Source organism: Passer domesticus, chromosome 1 (assembly GCF_036417665.1).
Source record: "Passer domesticus isolate bPasDom1 chromosome 1, bPasDom1.hap1, whole genome shotgun sequence".
Taxonomy (NCBI): Eukaryota; Metazoa; Chordata; class Aves; order Passeriformes; family Passeridae; genus Passer; species Passer domesticus.
In genome coordinates, this window is record NC_087474.1 from 42502887 (window position 1) to 42526772 (window position 23886).

General features: G+C 37.9%; 1 protein-coding gene across 2 annotated transcripts in view; it reads right to left on the bottom strand.

The window, feature by feature from the left end:
- CPNE4 (copine 4) overlaps positions 1–23886 on the bottom strand; it is a 225596-nt gene that overhangs the window by 82580 nt on the left and 119130 nt on the right. For both annotated transcript variants that reach the window (XM_064416034.1, XM_064416045.1), the window contains 4 exons: positions 14265–14336; positions 10375–10449; positions 5007–5090; positions 4003–4092 (listed from right to left, as the gene is read on the bottom strand). In XM_064416034.1, coding sequence (XP_064272104.1) covers positions 4003–4092; positions 5007–5090; positions 10375–10449; positions 14265–14336 — 321 coding nt within the window. The remainder of the gene's footprint in view (positions 1–4002; positions 4093–5006; positions 5091–10374; positions 10450–14264; positions 14337–23886) is intronic.

Consider the following 23886-nt stretch of genomic DNA (forward strand, 5'->3'; position numbering starts at 1 on the left):
TCCAGCAGATCAGATGGACAGAGCCATGGGAGTCAACTGGACATAAAAGAAAATGGAGAAGAATGGCAGAACCAAGTTTTAGCCTCATAAGAAGTGCACAGGAAGAGGCAACCTTCCCATGGTTACCAAAAGAAAGAAACAGTACTGTCTGGGGGCTTCAGGGTGCAAAGAGCCATTCAAACCCACACAGAGAGGCCCTATAACCCAGTGTATGGAACAGCCCTGGTAATCATGGCTGTGTGTCCCACTCACAACTGCACCAATTTCACTGTGATCAGCACCTGTAATCTGGGTCATGCAAGGATGAAGCAGTAAACAAGCTGCCAACATTGATATAATTGCAACAGACAGATTTTTGAAAGGTAGAAAAATACCTAATGGACATGCTTCCTTTGAAAATTTCCCCTGTGTAGGTGGAAGATGGAAAGGGCTTTCTATACAGATATGACATGTGCTTCCCACTCTCCTAGCAGCTTATCAGTTCACCTCAGAAACATTTTTATTACAGATTTATTTTCCTCAGTTCCTACTTTTCCCTGTGAACAGAACTTCGTTTGAGGAGGTTCTCTTCTTCTCAGCAGGAGACAGAATTATTGTATGTCATATGCCCTGTTTGGCCTTTGGCTAACAAGCACCTTGTTAGGCATTTATTTACCAAGTATTATAGCACCTAATACCAAAACAAAGAGGGGATTATTTTTCTGTATACATTCTCAGGACTTCTATAGAGAAAGAAGAACCCTGCAACTATTAGAATGGGTGGGCAGTAAATGATCCCTACCAGAAAGTAACCACAATATAATCTTGTATTTCAGAGAAACCATTGACAGCAACATAACTCGCATGCTGAAGCCAGATTTGAATGCCAAATTTACAGGAATTTCAGCAGAACAGACTAGGATAAACCTGCCCTCGGAGTACAATCCTCACTCAGATTTGTCAGTAGTCACTTTTGTGATTTGAAAATCTTTACATATCAGAAAAGCAATGCGCTACTTTTGGATCTAAGAGGTATTTTGTTCCCTTCAATGCATATACTAATTGTCTGTCCTGTTAGCATTAAAAGAAGGTATGATTGGCACTGAGGCGTGACCAGACTTCTTGGATGGTTTTACTGTCTGGGAAGAAAAGCTCACTAGGTTCATAAATCTAATATATACTTTTCATAATAAAACCTAGAGCAGCAATAATTGCAATAAAGTTTTACAAGATGTCCTGAGAGGAATAAAATGTTCATTATTCTCTGCACCACAGCTAAATAAAGCAAAATTAGTTTTTTCTTTAAAAGCCCATAAGGAATTAAAATTAACAGACTTTGTAAAGAATGCAAAAAGACTTTTGGCAGACCCTAACTATTGGTTGCTTTGATTTTAGTGACCTTGCTCATCTTATCTTTCTAAATGGACATTTTAAACCAGAAAGTTTCAAATGCTCAGACAGTGTAAAGACTGCTTTGTGTGCAAGACTTATGAAGAGCAAACTTCCTGTAAGCTGAATGACTTTCTGTGAGTTGTTCTAGGGTACTTTTCCCATGTTAATCCTCATTCCCCACTACACAAATCTGACCACTAAGCTCAGTACCTATGTGAATTCAGTGGCAGAGATGAAGGGCCAGGATTTCAGGCTTCCAAATAGCCTACAGACATAAACCAAAGGTAGGCACAATTGCAAGATGTCTGCAGTTGAGGATTTCCACAAGCTGATAGCTCCCTCCAAGCCCTTCTGGTGCCTCTTTAAGCCTTAACTTCGATTATGCCTTCAGAATATATTAAAAACTAACAGCAGGAAGAGACACAAAACTACCCAGCCTTATGCAATTACTGTTCACAGTGATCAAACAATCTTGGCAAGAAGCTGGTGCTCAGCAAGGCAGCTGGAATACACTAAATCTCCCCCACGTTAAATAAGGCACAGGGAACTCTTCCAACACTTAGCAGTAACATATTGCTATATACTTTATGAAGTGAAACAAAGCAACTGAAGTCAAACTTTCCAAAATATGGTAATGCAAAGAGGGGAATGCTTAGAGAATCAGAGTAAATCAAAGTATAAACATTCATACAGTGCTATACCAGTCACAGACACTCTATCTCTCCAATTCTTAGAGTTTTCACTCTTCTGTCCTAGCTGCCATCCAATTCCTAGGTTATAGACCATCTAGAGAAGAAGCAAATAATTATCTGACAAGTATTATATGCGGTCTCTCAAACACAAGTGTTTTGGGTGGCTGCTCTACCATAACAGTCTTATCTTACACTCACCAAAAGTTATAAAAGGCCTGAGTTTGAAATAAGTATCAAGCTTTTTTATTATTTTACATCCATAATTAGTTTTAAAATATTCCTGTACTCATGAATGATCTGATGCAAATCTTAGTACTTTTAGCTTTTCTGCAAATGGCTGAACTGTAGCCTCAGGCAAATACTCAGATATCTAAAGCAGGGCTGCAAACATTTGCATACACAAACAAAAACCACAAAAAATTCTCCAAAAAAGAGGGGAAAAAAAGACTGTCTTGAAAATTCTCAGTAGGTTCATAGGACCCAGTTTGCTCTGGTTTTCTTCTTCAGCCATTCTTTCACTGACTTTCCCCATATCTTCTCTGCAGGCAGTCCTTAGGGACAACTCTTGTTCCTCTTCACTTCTCCCTTTTCAGCCTGTCTTTTGGCAGCTTGTCTGCAAACAATTTTGACTACTGTCTCTGCTCATAGCTCAAAAGACCACCTTTATTCCCAGACCCATCTTCTCCTGCCCACACTGAAATCTGAGCCTTTCTTATAGCTTCTCACCTCAATTTGAGAGATAAGAGCATTTTTCTCCCTGTGGAACCTCATTTCTCTACCCTTATGGACTTGCCACTTGTTCTCACATCCTAGACTTCATATGTTGTTTGCTTCTCTTCCTAGGTTTTCTCACCTAAGTGATTTCAAGACCACATGTACACAATGTGATGAAGGCAGTGCTGTGCTAATTCTGCTTTTCATTTCAGCAGCAGAAATCTGATCCATCTCTTGACTCAAATTTATATGTTGTTCCATAATAACAGGGCTAATTTTGTGAATCCAAGCATTCATAAGACAGCTTTTTTACCCTTTCCACACATCTGTGGAAAGGTTAAAAAATTACAATAAAGATGTGCACTGTAACATATCCTCATCAGCATTTTATTTTTTCCATCTTCACAGTACATCCTGCAGTAAGTAAGGAGTGAAAAATGACAAGTCCCCTTCTGCACGGTTTTGCAGCTATAATGATGAAAGAAATGTTTGCAAGGACAAAATAAAATTCTATTAAGTAATTTGGTATAGTAAGAAAAAAAATAGTCATACTTTTGGGTCCAATATCCTTTCATCAGGTATAAAAGTCTGAATAGACACTGCAGACCAGTGCTCTTTGTTGGATGTTTTTTAATTTAGCATTAGCCTTAAACCTGGTCAGAAGATAGAAACAATTGGATAAAGACTTGATTTAAGCCAAATTAGCCAAAAGCAGATGATTTTTTCTATACAAAGCTCCAGATTCCCAATTATCTGTCTTTCTGCTGACTAGAAACTCTTTCATTACTATGGCGCATGTCTTTTTGTGGCCATCCTATTCTTCAAGTATAATAAAAAATCTCCTATTTCAGTGTTTCTTTTACAGAAGGCCTCCAGATATAGAAGTGAGGAAATAGTAGTTAAAATTGTGGTAGGGCTGCCTCTTCCCCTGAGTATACTTTCACCAGTTAAATGATGCTGGATTTAAATTATCCAGCTGATTGGGAAAAACAGCCCCTTACTTTTTGAGGTTACTGTAAGAAATATAGAGCATAATCTACTGATTACAGTGGATTACCACTTCTCTGCATCCTTAATTTGATTATGGTAATCATAATGCAGCTGTGTGATCATCTTTTCCATCAAAGAAGAGGGAAGTGCAGAATAGCAATCTACAGTTGAAAAAGAGAGACCAACTTTTGTTTTCTATGAGTAAAATATTAAAAAAGTAGGAATTACTTCTGACCTTTAGCCTGCGATCCTGGTCTCCACTGCACAGAGAATTTACAGACACTTTAAAGGTCTTCCATGCTGGATTTAAGTTATTCATCACAACCTGTAAGTGAAAAGAAGAAAGAGAACCCTTAACATTTCCACATCTCAGCAGAATGCTAACAAGAGCCACAATTCTCAATACAGTACATTCACCAGCAAGAGAAGAAAGCAGAGCTCAGCTGGAGTTTTCAGAACTACATCCAATGAGATATGAGCCCTTGAGCAACTGGCAGTTTCTAACACTCTTCCTCTGCAAAGCCCCCAAAAGGAGCAGGAGTGGGAAATGTACCCATACACACCCGCAGATGATGCTACAGACATTGCTCCAGCACTGCCACGCCTCAGTGGGAGATAATTGACAAGGGAAAGAGTGCAGAACTGAACTGGAAGCAATGGAAGACATGCAGGACTGGGCAATGGGGGTGGACAAGATCAATTTACAGGCACATTGCCTTGCTAGGAAAACTCTGTAGACTCCATAACAGGTTTATAACCCCTAACATCTGCCACAGCTCCACCCTATACATCTCAATGCTGTTTTTTTAAGACAGTGCCAGTCATTACCATGGAGCAGTAATGTCACTGGGTGATAAAACACAAATGTAAAGCACCCAGATTATAATCCCTGAGAGGATGTGGGGAAGAAGTAACATAGTATTAATGGGAAAATATTATACAGTGTGTAGCCGGGTTTTGGCTAAATCTAGTATTTCCACCTCCTGACCTTCCAACAAAGTATCTGCCAGTTTAATTAGGTTTGGACTTTGGCTTCATCTTCCTTTACTGTAAGGTGCGTAAGTCAAGACCTGATACCCATTAGTTAATGACAGTAGAGTGTAACACTAGGAAGTGTTTTTAAATGTGTTTGCACACCTACATTTAAAACCAATTCCCTTTGTGACATGGGAAACATAAACTACGCCTCCTAACAACCCATCTGTGTCCTTGGAATGTGAATTCAACTCTATTCCTTACCTCAGTCCTGTGAACAAGTTGTTGGGTTGCATCATCATTCACCCGAAAAATCTCCAGAAAAGGATCAGATTTGCTAAAAAAATCCTAAAATAAAATATAGGACAAGTTACTCTTGAGGCTTCTATTTCTTTGAGCTTTTCAGGCACTGGGTTCTTCCCTGACTAATGAAAAGGAAGAGTAGTTTTAGTGAGACCTCTTGGTGTTTCTCAGCAATACTTCTTTCTTGTCCTTGTCTCACAAGGATTCCCCCATGGTACTGTTGTTGTTCTCAGTTTGACTATTTCATCATGGCATGCAAAACTGTAAAATGTCATTTTACAATCTCTTCCCTTCTCTACTCCCAGCCCAGTTTTCTGAGTATTAGCTCTGCCATCAACCTAGCTTGGTTTTTTTTGTCTCCACACCTGTTTGATCTTTTGACACCAGTTTTCTAATGCATTGCACTTTGAAGCATATTCCACACTGGGGCTGAATTTCACACTTTTCACCTACCCTCTCAAAACAGAAGTTAATTGGCCAAGACATTGTGCTGCTACCAACTAACACAAGTCTGTCACAATGGATTAGTGGTGGTTAGAGAAGCAAGTCCTCTTCAGGATGTGGTAACATGACCCATGCTAATATGACAAACAGAGCAGTGTAATGCAGGAAATAACTTGATATCTCTAGGCAAATCTGTGACAGACACCAAGGTTCACATTCACACACTGCAGAACACCTTCTCCTAGTCTTGTATCCAGCTAACAACACTGAACTTTCTTACACAAACCTAAATAAAGTTACTTTTTATAGTGCTGCTTCACTGTGGTTACAGGATCTCTTGTTTCAACATCTCATTTATTCTGAACATGCTGGCTGTGCGGGAGAAGAGTAACTGGCTGCTAACCCAGGAAGGAGAAACTTTCAAATTTCTAACTGTGCCATGTTGAAATAGTAGGATTTAAAAGTCATTTTCCTATAGTTTCAAGTCCCTTCTTAATTTTCTTCTTCCAAAGACCCACATGATTAACTTTGTGCATATGAATATTATTCATCTGTGCAGGACATATCCAAAACCACAGACCCTCACATCAATTTGGGGAAGTGAGAAATTCTGTTCAGTATCCAAGTGTTTCTATGATAGTGTAAAAATTACTCCAATATATATAATTCTACTAGTTTCTCCTCACCAAATGTCCACCATAACTATTTTTATTAACTGCAAGGCCATTGGTTTGGGAACAACTTTGGATAAGATGCTAGCCATAGTCTGGGCTTGGTAAAATTTATTATTAGGGCATTTTTACAATTCCATTGTAAAATCTGAACATTTTATGTTCAAAACAAACAAAGAATTCATGGCTTTGAAAGGGGACACCTGAATTTGAATGTCTGAAGAAGAAAATGGACCACATGTCCCTATGGACCACAAAGCCATGAGCAAGGCTCAAGGAACCTAAAGCCTTGTCATCCCCTAAAAATGACATAATGCTGTCCTGAGAGCACTGTTTAGTCATTGATCTGCTTCTTCATTTTCTAGAGAAAACTTAGTGGCCCATTTAAGAGCTGAGGCAAAGCACGTGAAGATTTATTCATCAAATCCTTTCATGGGAAGCATGGAACAACAAAGCTATATGTTTGGCTATTTGTTCCAGCTACATGGTCAACAGGACATTTTATGTCAAACTCTGTAAAACCAGTGCAAAATTCAACTAAGTAACTCTAGAGTTTGCCTCAAGGCCCTGATGTAGATTTAGTACCTTGACACCACTCAAAATTTGAAACTTCTAGGATATGGGGGATTTTGGTGATCAAATTCTGCCAGATTGCCAGTGTATAGCAAAGAGAACAAGCAGAGAGGGAGGGTGCTGGTTTAATCATGATGACAGAAAAATCCAGAGTGCATAGGGTTAAAAAAGATTGAGTTGCCTCTCCTCACACATAAGCGTTCTGATTGAAGCTGGGTAAAAAGCTTAATGTTCAGAGTTTCTTTATCAAACACAAATTTGATAAGTTATTTGAAAGGAAGTACCTCAAATGATACATCCAAAGAACGTACGTATCCTGGTGTGCAAGAGCATACAGAAAGGAAGCCAAGATTTCATTTAAGGCTCAAAATACAGTATTGCTCCTAGCTGAGTATCATAAAGGTACAACACCACGTCAGCACAAAGGAAATAATTTCTGGTTTTAACTACAAAGATAATACCACATAAAAGGAAAGATTTTAATGCTGGATGGTTGTTTATATTACTCCCCCACCAATGCAAAAACAAGACCTCATTACTCTCAGAATTGAGGTATGAACAAAAAAAAAATCCTTCTGTATTGGAAGTGCTTTGTAATAAGTAGAAATGATAAGCTGAAGAAACATTTGCTTTCACAATTAACTTTTTTCAGTTGTTATGCTGAATCTAATAGCTTTGCATTATCCCCCAAGAATATCTCTGAAAGAAGAATAGCTGCAATATATCGTGTTAGTTTAATAATATTAAATGATTAATGTAATACATTTGCTGGTGGTATAATGCACATTGTGCTTTCAGTATGTGTAGCAGTTATACAGTAATAACACAAGTACATAGCCTTGACTTAAAAAATTTAGATACATCTGTTTCTAAGCACCTAGTTTGACACATTTTTAGTAGATTAATTTTCAGAGCCCAACAATTTTTAAAATTCAGGATTGGGGATCAAGTCAAAGGTCTCTTAAAAAAGGGCTGAAGCAGCAAGAAGATTAAAATTTTGAATACTATTCAACAGGGCATTTGATGAGGTTTTTTTTGGTAGTAGTTTAATAGCACGGAACTATATAAAAAAAGCAATATTAGCTCATATTTTGCAGATATTTTCTGGATAATCTTTCCCAAACAATGGTAACTGCTTCTCTCAGAACAGGAGAAGCAGCTTGCCTGCCCCAGTGCTCATAATTTATTATAGCTATCATAAAAAATGTAGCTGCTTGTTATGGTAATTGTGACATAGCTATTAATGCAATAAAACCTTTCCGAAAGTTATTGTTCCACAGTGAAGTGTTCTCAGTGGATCTCTTGAAACAAAGATGTGCCATTTGAGCTGACAGGGCTTCAATAAAACATGAAAAAGCAGTTATACCTTCCAAATAAGCACTGTAATAAAAAAATATAACCTTTATTTCTGCTAAAGTCAGTTAACTAAAGGAAACTTTCATATCCATAATTTTTCCTATAATTTTTCACTGAATGTTTCAGCCACTCCAGTAAGAAAAAATTATTAGGCTTTGTTCTGTAGCTTCTCTAAAATTCTTGCAGTTTTACATGAGGAGAGTAAAAAACATGCAACAAACATATCCTGCCTGTTAAATCTTATCAACAAATTTTCTTTAATTTTCCAAAAATGTGTTGTTCAAGTATTTTTCCTTCATGTAGGAAATACATACAGAGGCTTCCTCTGTTTTTCAGGAGACTCCAAAGCCAGTTTCAACCCTCAGTTTGTTTCTCTGACATTACATCTCTACTCAGGTGTTCACTTCTCTGAGTGGGGAGAGGCATGCAAAAGCCTGCTTAGGATTTTACAAAATCAGCTCGTTTCAATTCTTTATGTTTATTTCCCTTTTTGTGACATCAGAGCACTCATTCTTTTTCACCAATGGCTGAACTGTGAAATTTAAGTAATTTCAAACCTTAATAAAAATAATTACCAATAGTTCCTTGCATCTAATAATGTCAAAATTCATTATAAGCTGTACATTTTTCTTATAGAGGAAGTAAATCAAGTTTCAGCCAAGTATTGAGCTACATCTTTAGCTGGAGGAAATTGAAAGACTTCTTTCAATGCGATAGATTTCCAGAGATTTTCATCAGTTGAAGACAGGACTTTGGATTCAGATAAGACATGGTGAGTCACTGCTTGACTTTCACACTGCATCATCCAAGAATTCTTTATTAGATGAAGCCCACCTTGACTGGACATTTAAAATTGCAAGAATGACAACACTGTTGCAATATTTCAGAGTGATCCTTCTCACCTTATCCCCATAAAGTGTTTCAATCACTCTCTAAAACTGTTGCTCAGACAACACTGACCTGGCTCAGAATTACAGTCTGGCAAGTATCCTTTTAATTTATACCAACAAGAACTAGAAGCAATCATAATATTTAAAGCAGGTTACATTTTGCATTTGTGGAAAGCAATAACTAAGTGGAGTCCTATTAAGTTGTTTGTGTCCTTTCCTTTTCCCTTGATGTGACATTAAGTAGAACAGGAAGAAACTTTTGTACAAGTTTGGGAATTACCTCTAAAGATATCTGTCTAAAGAAAGGTTGTTAAATTTACATTTTGACACCTAAATAAATTATGCAACTCAAAACCACTCAGACTCCAGCAACTCTGAAAGAGGAAAGTAATTTATCTTTCAGATGAGAAGCAAATTCAGGTCCTAATCATTTATGATTGTTAATGATCCTGAGCACAGTAAAATTTTATAAATTTTATAAAGTTTATTTTAAAGCTATATGCCAGAACTATTCATCTTTCTGTGTACTTTCTGCTTGCCTGAGATTTTCTGGTAGTTTCAACTGAAAATATTTTTCATAAGTTACAACCCGACTTTGAAAACCTGATGTATATGTATCCAAAAGTAGTCTCACTGATTTGATTTTAAGCTACTCTCATGTCAGATGTTTACAAGAACACACTTGGGGCATCACCATCCTAAAGCTTTTTACAGTTCTGCCGTATGTTTCTAATTAGAAGCACCTTCCTAAATAAGAAAGGACCATACACCTCAAAGCATCCTATGGCTGCTATTACACTGAAATGACAGAGAGTAGTACAAACAGACATCAGGTTTTCTTGGGCTGTGTGTTGAGATGCTTATTATATGTAAACTGCTAAACAATAACAGATATTTTCAGAAAGAGGTATTCCTTATAATGTTGAGTAGTGTTTGAGTCAGTGGAAAGTTTTTTTCCTAGAGAGGGAAAAGGTTTTTAAAAATATGCAAGTCTTTTTCTCACATTCAAGCTATGTTTTGTTGAACAAAACGTGTATCATGACTGAGCTGTTATGAAGTTTTTTAGCTGCATTTTAGGAAACTTCAATGATAACATCATTGACTACTCACAGAAAGTTCACTTCTCTAAACACTTCTGATGTGTGGCATTTTACATAATTAAATTGTCTTGGTTGTAGTGTAATTAACTTGTCTTGATTTTAATTAGATTTCCTTAATTTTTTTTTTTTTTAATTACTTGCAACCCGAGGAAAGCCTCATTGTGAACATCCATCTGAAAACCCTGATGTGTTTAATAACACAAGGTAAAAAAAATATCTGTCATGGAAGATCTCATCAAATTATATTTGCGGGCATTCTTATATCTTTCAGAAAGGTTAATATCAAGCAGCTTACCTTGTCATCCAATTTCCGTGCACTGAATGAAAGTTCAACGTAGTCATCGTTGCCAGACAACTCCTCAGCGATCACCTAAATGGAAAGCTACATTTGAGTTGTGCATGGTGTAATGGAAGGGAAGAACTATGCCATTTTTCAGTGTGTGAAGACTGCAGACCCGGCTTAGGAAACTGAAGTGTGGAACAAGTTAATGTGTTTCTCTTTGCCGTCAGGAAGGCCATCACCTTGGTCAGCCCACAAACCTGAATCACTTTGTGTCATGCAACTATGCCTGTCAAAGGGCAGACACCCACATCCACCAGGGATCCCTTTCCTCTGACCAAGTGCTCCTCCTCAGAGTGGAAAACAGAATTCCACAATCTCACAGTATCCAAGAGGACAAAAATGCTCTACAAGGGTTGTATTACTCAGGTCTAAAGACCAATTATTTTTATGCCACTTCAGCATCATTTGGCAAGATAAATGAAAAAAGGAGTGAAGTCACCTGGCATTAGCTGCTGTGAAAGATACATTTACAGCAGGAGACCTCTCCTGAAATAGCTTTTCTGCAATAGCCACATTGGCAAAACAATTTACCGTGGATGGAGTCAGAAGCAAGTAATCCTAAAATAATATTGTGTGATTATTTTAGATGATGTAGGTTATATCAGTAATGATGCCAGTCACTGTGCTGTGCAACGTTATAAAAAAACCAACTAAACCAGCTTCCTAAGTAAGCCATTAAAATACCTCATATCTGTGCTATGATGCCCGACGTCTGGAAAGAATGATGAACTCCATGATATCAGAAACTCCATGATATCAGAACTCCATGATATCAGAACTCCATGATATCAGAAAGCTAATTAATTAATTTATCATACTATATTATACTATAACTATACTACAAAGAATACTTACTTCTAACTACTGAAAAACTTGTGACTGTCTACAGACCAAGCAGTTTACAGCTTGGACCTGATAGGATAATTAACATAAACAATTCCACCAGAATCCAATCAAGAAATCACCTTGGGTAAACAATCTCCAGAATACATTCCACATGAGCACAAACACAGGAGCAGCAAATGAGATAAGAATTGTTTTGATCATTCTTTTCACTGCTTCTCTCACAGTTTCTCTCTGTTCAGAGGTCATGTGAATACCACAGCCTCAGGGGAAGAAGGCACTAACCAAACCTGGCATATTTCACTGAAAAATATTCTTTGAAAACAAACCACATTATATTCTATTTGACAGCTTTAAAAATTTTTCCCCATTGTAAATGTTCTCCCCGTGGATTAAATCTCCCAAAAGAACCTATTTCCTGGGTGTTCCATGTTCATGACCACACACATGGCAGCCATGCCAGCTTCCCAGATAGGCTCTGGTGTCTCCATCACTTGAAGTCCTTGAGGAGCTGCTGGGAAAACCCAAAAATTTGCCAAACTGGCTTGACAGCAGCTACTGACTGCACCCCAAAACATCAACCCATCAGAGGTGCATATGGGGTGCCATATGCATCTTGTAAACCTATGTCAGAAAGGGCAGCAGCTGCCAGAGGCAGAGGTAGGAGGCCTGCAATGACACCCTAAAGAAGATCGAGGGGGAGGCATGGAGAAGGCCATGCTGTGGGGACACAGCTGGAGATTCACTCTCAGAAGGAAGTGCTCCGTGCTGGAGGAGGCACCTCTGTGTACACCCTCAGGTAAGACTCATTCTGGAGCAGAGATGCCCCTGAAGGGTGTATGTAAGTCCAGAGCAGAACTAAGAAAGAAACCTCAAAGAGCAGCAAAAACATCACTATTTTTTGATCCTGACCTGTGTCACACAACACCTCATCAAAGGGACTGAGCACAACATGAAATGAAGGCAAAGGGAGTGAAGACTATGAAGGAGGCAGGAGAGGTGTTAGAAGTGGAGTACAGGAGAGGGGCAGAAAAAGTATTTTCTCTAGGAGTTTTTTTTTTTGTCCTATTTGTTTCTCAGTAGTTAAAAGTTTACTTTGATTGGCAATTCATTAAATTAAATAAAATTCCCTGAGTTGAGACTATTCTGGCTCAGAGTGAGATGTGGTGTTTCTCCAAATAAAATATTCACATGTAGCCAGACAGGGGCACAGATGTTTAACTGGGCATTAAAGTACCATCAAATAGGCACAGATGTGGTGTGTCACATCTTCCAGGCAAACATCAGCTTGCTGATGAAATTTGACCCATGGAGTCTGACACATTTCTCTTTCATGTAGTCTGATGGTTTACAAGATCTGGTTAAGCAGTGTGTGACCAACAGTGCTCTGGGATTTGCACACCAAATTTCACAAGTATTTTAACTGAAAAGAATGAACCTGCTCTTGTAAAGGTTTACAGACTTGCAGCTGGAGAAGCAGAAAAATGTTCTGTTTGCTTCCCACAGCCATATTATAAAATTGTGTGGAGACATTACACAGTCAAAAGGCTAATAAATTCCAGCAAAACTTGCTAAGAGAGGAACTTTCAAAATACTATGACAAACTCACAACTCACTACACTGAATGAGTTAGGAAACTAGTATTTCTTACTTCCATATTTTACAGACACCTGGTATGTCCCTAGGTCCTGAAATAATGATCATTAATCAGTTTTTAACTATTCTGTTGAAACAAAAAACTTTTCACACAGTATTTCTTTCTCTGGGTTCAGTTTTCTCCCGTTCAAGTCAACTTGCTCTTTAGAACTGCTGGACAGAAGCCAAAGCACGTAAAAAAGGTCCATATTTCATGGTTATCATCCAGTGTGAGGCCAGCAGGGACTATTAACTCATTTTCTCTCATCTTCTGTTTATCACAGTGATTTAATTTTTGCCAGAACACCCCCCTAACAAGCCTAATAATTTTAGTTGTAATACAGTATTTGTGTTTTCACAAGACTAAACTACTTTGTGTTCCTCAAAGAAGAACAGAAGGGAGGTCCAGAACACCACAGGGATGGGTGAGATGAAGTATGCCCAGATCATCCCAGCTGGCAAACCATATGAAGTTATTTAGGGAGCAAAACTCTCTCCTGGTTCTATTCAGCCAGATGAGTGGGGAACTCCTTTCCAACCCCAGACCAAAACCAAGTTTATTGTATGCATTTAAGCAAATCAATGCCCAGCCAAGCACAAAGGAAGACATCTAAGAAATCAAACTCCCTGGGCTCTCAAGAAACTACCTCAGAATCTGCTGTCTCTTTTGCAGCTGAAGGCAGAAAAAAAAATACAAACAATCAAGCCAGAAGAAAACCATCTGGCAAATCACACATTAAGGAAAAAAATCCTTCTCAATCTGATGAGGCAACAGAGCAGATACCCCCAAAGCAAAGTATTATTATAGCCTTAATGCAGAGCTGCAAATGTCACAAGCAGACAAGATTGATCTCCCAAGCAAGCCAGCATAGAGAAAGATGAAAGAGAGTTAATGTTCAAGATACACAAGGGGTTATGACAAGCCAGTCCTTAGTTGCATTACAACACATCTAAAACTCATCTCATCAAACTTTTTATTTTTACCTGAGAAATTGGAAAAAGCCCAAGGGAAAAGAAAGATGAGGTTCCTTTACATGTCAAAGCAGGTATAAATTAATTTCTGAAGGTTCTAGTCATTGAACTAAAAGTATTCAAACAGCAGAAGTTACTTGCTGTTATCCAAGTACCCTAAAAGTAGTTAATAGTAAGTATTGTGTCTTTTTTACAAATCATACATTATTTGTTGCCATTTCCTTAAAATAAGCATTTGTCAGAAACAGTGCAAATCATCAAATAAACAATTTAAATACATTTCTCAATCAAGGGTTGTTCTGGTGGCTTAGCAGGATGCTTTTAGAGAGAATTAGTCACTTTAGATATTTCTAAATAACAAGAAAACAAAAGCATGTTTAAGACTGACTTACTGTTATAGATGACTTTCCTGCTGTGTTGCCATGTTTGAGTAAGGACTTGGAGAGCTTCCTCTGAGAAACAATCTGCAGGAAAACAAAAACAAAGGGAAAAATAATTAGAATCTGTAGTAAATACATGGTTTATTGTTATTTCAGTTTTATATTGCTTTCTTTCTGGTTTTTTTTTTTCCTTTTGTATCAAGGTATTTTCTCAATCTATGATCAGAGTTAACACAGTAAGACCACAACCAACAAAAAAGGTCCCCAGGAAGCCTGCACAGGATTCAATGGAAGGACAAAAAAAAGCATTTGGGGTCAAGCAGAATGGGGAGAACACAATTCACTGCATTGAACAGAATAATGAGGAACACCTAGATTTTCCTCAAGTATTGCAGTGATGGTGACAGAGGACAGAAGTAAGGTTTAACTGGCCTAAAAAGACAGTAAGAAGAGAGCTGTAAACAGCAAATCTACCAGAGACACCCCCAAAACTCAATTCAGTAATTTTTATTGCAAACTGAAGTCCATTTAAAATGAGAAAGAATTTATTTTACCTCAAAATATCAGCAACTCTAAATTCAGGGCAAAAGCAAGCAAGCTATCCAGTATTTCAGATCCAAAATTGTCTCCTTTGCTTACCAGACCTCCCCTAGAACTCAACGTTATAAATGAACTTGGTCATTAACCAAATTGTAAATACACTTCAAATAAATGGCATTAGAGGGACACTGACACTGATATGGCAGATTTTATCTGCCATATCAACAATAACTAGCATCCCCTTACAATTTTGCAATACTTAAAACCAGACAAGTAAAAGTATTAGAAAAGGAAGAAACCTTACAATAATGCAGAACTGCTAAGCTACAGTGATGTTCCAGTGTATTAGTCACTAGTAAAGCTAATGCTAAATCAATTTATTTATTTATTAAGTGGAAAACTTCAAAATGTAGACAGATGTAAAGGTAATTCAAAACACTTCTTATAAGGCACAGTATTATTTGTAATCTGACAAAACTGTAGTACAGCTGTGCTGTGCAGATAGTGAGCAAAAGATCGTATCCTGAGAAAAACCTTAACTTCTTGAATGTGGCTTTTATCCTAGAAATAGTCCTTTCCACCTTTCCCCATCCAACAGTACATGGACAACTTCTTCCAGACAGCTGATCTAAATGTTCCACAAATAGACATCATTGGCAAATATGCCAAAATATTAGTTGCAAAAGAAAGTCAGTCACCAAGTGAAAAGGAAAATTCCAGACCCTCCATGAGAGTCCTGGAATCATACAAACTTCAGCAATAAACCACAAAAGTAGGTAACGGCCAGAGCAGAAATGCTCTGAGTAATGCAAAGTCGCAGCCAGACAAAAAATGTGCTGTGAGACAGGAGTGAACAGGTTGCACATTTTAACTTAACATCAGTGGGGGGGAAACATCTTTGTACAGCCCATCAATTTGCTGAATTGAACTGAAAATCAAAAGCTGTACCTCAGATTATCCTCAGCTACAGTTGTAATAGAAGAAGCAAGACAGAAGCAAGTTTTAAACAGGCTTTAAATGTGAGACGGGAGAACCGCCAAATGACAGAACAGCACATTTGGAATCACTGTGACCAGCTTCTTGTTCCTATTGCAGCTATACCTGACAGGGGTATGTCTTACCAGTTCTTAAAGAACTTAAAGGGAAAAACTCTCCTCTGGAAATTTATGGTATTCATTATCCTTATGTAAATATATTTTCCTAACAGCTAATCTGATTCTGTGCAGTTTAAGTCTATTATTTTTATTCTCTGCAGTTTAAGTCGATTATTTCTATAAAATGCACCGTGAATAGATAAAACAATCCTTTTCCCCTTTTCCTTGTATTCCTGTGCAATCCTTGTATTTGAAGACTATTACCAACTCCCTACAGTGTTCTTTACTACATAACCTGAGTTTGTCTTATCTTTCCTTCTTGACCAAATTTCCTAGCTCTCAAACCATTCTCTCTACTCTCTGATGATCCTTCATGGACTGGCTCATAAACACTCTTAGAATAATGCTCAAAATTTGGCATAATAGCTCTGGTCCTTCCCCTGAGAAGGAAGAAGAGCTTCTCATTGCAAGGCTGATACACTCCAGAATTACATTTGCCTTATTTTAAGAACACCATGATACTGTTAACTAATGCTCATAATAGGACCATTTCAGATTGCCAGCTGCAGTTTTGCAGCTGGCTATTACTTAAATGAATAATTTAACACTCCTTTTAGGACTGACTTCCATAACATTGTCTGCTGCCATCATCTCACTCAATTTTCCAAACTAACTTTTGAATTTCAGCTCTAGTGTTGGTCAGCAGCAACAACAGACAGGACTACAAGTAAGATGACAATATTACTAGCAGCTCTTTTTCTTCCTTAGAATCTCAGAAATACTGTTTGCGGTGATCTTTTAAGTCATCCCTACATTTGTCTTCTTGCTAGCTAAACAGGTTCAAGTACAAATCATTGCACTCCTGTGAACTGTGAGGTGCAATTCAAAAAATCTTGTTTGAGATTCTCATACAGGAGGTAATACAGAAATATGACAGATTATTCTTAAAATAGAATTAAACTATGGGATCTGTACCAGCCAGACAATGAATTATGGCAGCTGAGGAGCAGAGCCCATTTATCTCCATGGCCAAAGATGCTCAGGCAACTTTGTAAAATACATTAACCTTTTCCATTGAAAGCTGTGAGTATTGTCCACCAGAAACCTTTTCAGACTTCTTACACATACATAGCCATGGTATGAAATAGAACTTGGGTGGGAACCTGTCCTAGAGTAGCCTCTTTAGAGACAGCAGGACTCCTCCCCCTGAGCCACCCAAACTTTTCTAGCTCCCTTTGCTGCTTTCTAAAGGGTCACAGCTTTCACGAGGCATTGCACAGCTTAGGAGCTCCTGCGCAGGTGGCAGATAGACGTCTCTAAGTTCCAGAAAGGATAGTTTATTCTGACACGCTCATTAGTAGGCTGCATTAATGACACTCGCTCTCTAAGCCAGAAGCATCGTTCTGACACAGTAAGCACTCTGCATATGTAAATATGTGTATTTGGGTGCAAGTGTTTACCAGTTGTTAATTAAGTGGCCACTAAAACCAATCCTCCATCTGGCAACAATGTGCCAACGTCGTTGCCTCAAATTGTAATTGTAATTGCAATAACCGTAAAGGAGTCTGTTTTCCATAGCAGTAATTTGACTTTTTTGTTCATGCACTGTACAAAATAGGTCTCACTGGTTTAAAGAACCAGTTCAACCAACTTCTATGGAACCTGCCATCAATTACCTATCATATTTTTGTTATTGTCTCAATGCAAATCTTCTTCTGAACATTATTATACGAAGCATTTGCTGACCTGATTTTCAGACAGCAAGTCCTAAACAATGATAACTTGAGGGACTAGCACGCATTAGTCTTAGTTCAGAGTTACAGAGACAGCTGAGCTGGCAAAATGTCTTACAAGAAGGTAATTGACTACAGGTCTTTCATTTGTCAGGAGTCTTTGGCTTGACTCCGACTTCAAAACCTTGCAATTTAAAACTTCTGCTTCAGAGAAAAAAAGGGTTTTTCCAAAACTGATGTGAAGAACTGCAGAAAGTAAATGTCTCTCTTCTTTCTAGAACACAAATAACAGAACACAGTTCAGCCCTAGAAAACCTCATTACATTTCAAGAACATGTATTTTCACAAACATTTTATTAGAAGCATGACCTACCAGTCAGCAAATGGATGTAGAAAACCATCCTTGTTCACACTGGAATAGAGTTAATTTTCTTCTTAGTAGCTGGTACTTAATGCTGTGTTTCAGATTTAGTATAAGAATAATGTTGGTAACACACTGATGTTGTGGTTGTTACTAAGTAGCGCTTACTCCATATCAAGGACTTTTCAGTTTCCCATGGTCTGCCAGAGAGGAAGTGCACAAAAAGCAAGGCGGGAAGATAGCCAGGATGGCTGACTGAACTAGCAAAAAAGATATTTCATACCATAAACTGCCATGCTCAGTATATAAACGGGGAGAGTTGGCTGAGAGCTGCTGATTGTTGCTCAGAGCTGGGCTGGGCATCTGTCAACAGGTGGAAGTGATTGTACTATGCATCACTTCTTTCTCTTGGGTTTTATTTTATTCTTTCTCTCTCCTTTTCATTACAGCTGTTGTTATAATAACAATAACAATTTTTTAAAAAATTATTAAACTGTTTTTATCTCAAGCCATGAAGTTAACCGTTTCTTTCTGATTCTCCTCCCCACTGTGGCAGACACAGGGCAAAGGGGGTGTAAGCAAGAAGCTGCATGGTGCTTTAGTTGCCAGCTGGGGTTCAACAACAACAACCCTTTTTAGTGCTCATTGGGGGGGGGTTCATTCAAGGGTCACACCTCAGAGGTATAAAAGGTGAGACTTAGAGAAGTGAAGTCAAGTTCATTTTCAGCTACATACAAACTATTACCCAGTTGTGGCCTAAGAGCACCACATGTCCAGTAAAAATGTCATACTAATATGTTTGCACAAGGTAGAAATAAGAATGTAAAAGCCACTGCTCTGTTTCTGAGAGGGAGCATATGCACATAAAGTTACTCCTATTTAACAGATATTCAATCATCTCAAGAGAACATCATCTCAGCTAGATTTCTGGTCTGAAGTGATAAGGGATGTCAGCCCTGTGGTAAGATGGGAGTGAGAAATTCCCTTGAAGATGATATTTTCCTTATTACATACAAGCCCTTATAGGTTAAGAATAAATGCTCAATATTGTTGTAGAGAAATCTGGACTTATATCTGCATTTGATCCTATTTCCAATATAAAATAGCTAAAAGAGGCTTTGCACTTTTTTTTTCTTCATTATTTTAAAAGTATGAACAGATGCAAGACTCCAGATAAAAGCACCAAGGCGCTGACACCAGCTGTGTACCGAGCATTGCTCAGCAATCACTCAGAGAGAAGGACTCTGATGAAGGTTTCCTCTCTTTCCTCTCTCTCCTCTCTCCTGTGCCTGAGTCGTGACTAATCAGCACTGTGTAAGATGAGTGAAATATAATGACTTGTTTTACCTGGCTTGTTTAAGAAACTTTTAAAATGTCTTTCTCTAGGTGGTCCTTTTAAAAAAAAAAAATAGGGATAATTTTCAATAATATCATACAGAATTCCCAATATTCATAAATCAAGCGAACAACAAGTTTTCAATATGTCTTTTAAACCAAGTTATTTGAACAGGATTGATTCAGCTTTGCAAGGTGCCACCCTGAGCCAGAGGTCAAGTGTCTCAAATTCTTTATTTGGATTGTCCTCTTCTGCACATTGGACTTTCTTACAGGAATCCCAAATTTAGTTATTTACACAGAGAGATTAAGCACAAATTTCTCTCAATCACAACAGTACACAATTTAAAGAAGCCTTTGTATCTCTTCCTTGCTAACAGAGATAGCCAGAGAAATATCTTTTATTTCCAAGCACCTCTGTGTTAATTCTTCTCCTAGATGTGTTATTCCAGCTATATGTACTTTCTTAGTTACTCAACTTTCTTCTAGCCAACCAAACTCTTTTCAGGACTGCAAAGAGCACCTAGTCACAATTTAGTAGCATTTTTTCCTTTATCCAAATGTCTTTTTCATAGACTGAAACTTCATGATCAAACATATTTAAAGTGCAGAGCCCTTGGTGGTAAACACACTTCAAGCATGGAAAAACAATTTCCCACCAAACAGCAGTGGTACATACAGAAACAGTGTTTTTCTTACAGCATCCTCTAGAACCATGTTGATATATCAAGGAAAGAAAAGAAGCAATCGTACTCTTTCAAAAAAACATCTTGAATCTTGCACCAACCCTTGTGTTGTGGTTTAACCCCAGCCAGCAGCCAAGCCCCACACAGTCACTGCTTTACTCCACCCCAGTGAGATATAAGAGAGAATCAGAAGAGTAAAAGTGATAAAAACTCACAGGTTGAGACAATAGCAGTTTAATAGGTAACTATTAAAACTACCAACTGCTATCTTGTCAACTTTGAGTGGTGATTTCAACATATACAATCAAACTAACATGACTGTATTCACAAAATCCTTTTAATCCTCGATGAACAGCAAAAGAAGCATTCTGTGGTACATAACACTTGAGACATAATCATATCAAAAGTATTTGCCAGTTATGCTCCATGCTCTCTTAAGTTCTTCCCTTCTAGTATAAAAGTACAACCTTTAAAGCACCTTTTTCACTGCTAAAAAGTGTCCCAAATGAAGGACAGTGATACTTTCATGATATTGCTGTAAGTGGAACGATGCAACCAGAGTGGCTAGACAAACAACTGAAGATTTAACATTTGTAAAATACATTCTGAAGCTTGTAAATTAAAATATTAGTCCATTCAAGTCAGATACTGTAAGGCTCTAAACACCCACAAATATAATGTCAGACCAATTTTAATAATAATATAATGAATACAGTTTAATAATACAATGACCAGTTTTAAGCACAGACAGCAGAAGTATCTCTGCCTTACAGTGTAAGACCTCTCTCCTTCTTCACACATTCCTCTTCAGCCTGGCTTGTGACAAAGCAAGGTTTCTACAACTCTGACGTGCTTGTGTTTATCTTGCCATCTATCCCCAGCTGTTTTTGAATCCACCAAATAGTTTTCCTGAATGGCAGCACACAGTTGCAGTGCACCAAGCATGCTACATTTCAACATGAAGAGAGACCAGACATTATGTAAATGTCAGAAACTGTATTCCACTCTTATGGAAAAAAAGTTTTGGGGAATGGGTCACAGATACTGAGAAATCCCTTCAAGTGATCAAGTTCAGAGTATAGATCCACAGAGAAAAAAGTTTCATTCTAACCTCTCACAGAATTCTTGTTCTTTCATAGAACCAGTTTTAGTGCTATAATCATCCTGTCTGTACATATGATTCTTTTTGCACCATGCTCATCACTCTTCAAGATTTCTTTTGTTTGCTACAGTATTGTACAGCTCAGAGTCTATTTACAGCTGAATTATACCTCTCCCTGTCTTTGTTAAAGCCTGTACCTGAAAATAGTCAATCAAAACAGAACACTGAGAAAAAGAGATATGCCTATCACAAGAGGCATAATGTTATTACAGGAAATATCTTATCAATAGCTTAAGAGGTCTTTGAATTTAATTAGTGTGTAGAGTAGCAGCCCTTTTACAATTAGTCACAATAATATCTCATTATAATAGCAAAGTAAATTTAAATTACTCTTCTAAAGACTGCTACAGTAATTCATACAAAAAGATAAAGCATGTGAAAACAAAGCAGTACAAATTGTACAAGAAATTCTATTAACTATGGCAAGATTCATCTAGAAAATCTTACAGCTTCAGAGATCATGCTGCAATGGTAAACCAAGAGTTTCCTGGGGATAACTTAGCTTCTGAAAGGGTTGGGCAATGTTATGAAGAGTGCTGCATTCATTATTTGCTTCTGCTCTGAGTCAGTGCTGGTAGAAAATGACATTCACATCTAATAAAGTACATTATTCATCCCACTAATGAATTGAGCAACTTCATTTGGAGGAGATCAAAGGCCAAGTATTAAAAGGTACCTAGATACCTAAGGAGGCCCACAGATATCTAATGAGATTTAGGAATTCAAATACCTTGAAAAAAGCTGGTCATGAGTCTTTTGCACCACAGAAGCAGTCAACAGTCTATTAAACAAATATTCTCATGCAAACTGTTTCAGTTTAATTAATTCAGGTGCAATCATGACTCTTTTAGCCTTTCTCTAATTCAAGACCAAGGGGATTTGCAATGGCTGAAATTGAACTAATAATTAGTCAGCTTTTTCAAGTGCATAATCTGCTAATGGCATATATTATGAAAAACACATGATAAACAATTATATTCATTACTGAGAAGGAAGACTTTCAATCCAATTTGTACACAAATGTGTGTATGGGTAATATTAAATATCAGAATAATCCTTGAAAATGTTCTTCACACTAAAAGATTTACATCTCTGCAGCTTTCTTCTGCTACTAGTTAAGCAAATAAGGGAGCAAAAATATTTTAACAGTTCTATGAATTGAAAGAAACTAAACAAGGGAAAAAAATCCCAAATTTGAAAATAGCAAAAACCAGCCACAGTAAGTAATAGAAGAAAAGCCACAAAGGCTATTCCCATAAAATATGTCACAGAGACTAACCCAAACCACAGAGCTGGGGTGGCTCACAGCATTTAAGAAATCAAAACTTCACTGGTTCCCATAATTTAATGATGTTGCATGCACAGCTGAGCAGTAATTAAGAAAGTCTTGGAAATCTTTGTTTCATTCTCATCAGACAATGGTTATTCATTGAAATAGTTGTGAGCTCTTAAAGAACAGACTAAAATTTCTGGGTGAAACTTCAGAGAAAAAAAGTCTTTCTAGGCCACCTCCCTGATAATTACTGAGCTTTAAAAGCTCATGACATATGAAGGCACTAACAAATAAACAGAACAGGACTTGGATTTGGGGTTTTGCTGTCCGTTTTAGGTTCATTTTCAACAGCAGCCCTCACAGGTCTGTGCTGTGCATTGGTACTTGGAAAGGGGTGTATAACACACCAGAGATTGGTGACAGAGATTGAGCAGGGCAGGCACAGCATCAGCACTGTCTCTCAACATTTCCCCCCTCATCAAGGAGCTGAGGGTGGGCAAGATCCTGGGAGGCCAAGTCACAAAAAAAAAATCAAATCCCAAACCATGCACCCCAGACAAGGTCAAACCACTGCACTATCCCAGCTGAAAACCATGAAAATCAGATTGTTAAATTTCTGACTGTGCTTTTCCATCTAATATTTTTTTCCTGTTGCTTTTTTTAATGTACATAAACTCCCGACCCATTAAACAAAAGTCAATTTATCTACTGACACTCAGTTACAGATTTTGTGAGCAACCAATAAGCAACAGAATTCAAAACTCTCAGTGACAAGGTGAGGATTGAGCTGGAAATGATTAGTCTAGGTGAGTGGACTCAACACTTTACCTAGGCACAGGGAAGGGAAAGAGAAAAACAAAGAGGAATGAGTGAAGAATCTACTCTCCGAAGTTACAGACATCTGTAAAACCATGACAAGGCATGAACTGATTGATAGCATCTAAAGCACCTGTAAGAAAGCAAGAGGTCACCCTTATGGAGTGGTGGCCCAAGATGGCAATTAAAATATTACTGGTTCTGATTTCACTGCTTATCCACAGAGCTGCGGATGAGTGCCTCTGCTTGCCAGTGCCTAAGCAAAGAACAGCAACTATTTAGGGTGAATCAAAGAGTTAGAAGATTAGTGGGCAGATGCACAGCCTGATGGAACATTCCAAGCCATTTCTGCTGAAGCAGAAAGCACAATGCCAAACCACTGCTCTACCCCAACACTCTCACTCCAAACAATGAGAGCTGTCATTTACAGCACCAGCTAAAGAAGGCTGATATTATTGCCTTCCTCCCTAAGCAAGACCAGCTAAAACTAAGCCATACCTGCTCTAGTTATTTTTATTTTGCAAATTCAGGCTTTCTTTTGCCACTTGAAGGCTACTAAAAGTAATGGCATATAGTAGTGAGGGTTCACTATGCCTCTGCTTACACACAGGAAGCCACTGCTATTGTGAGGGTG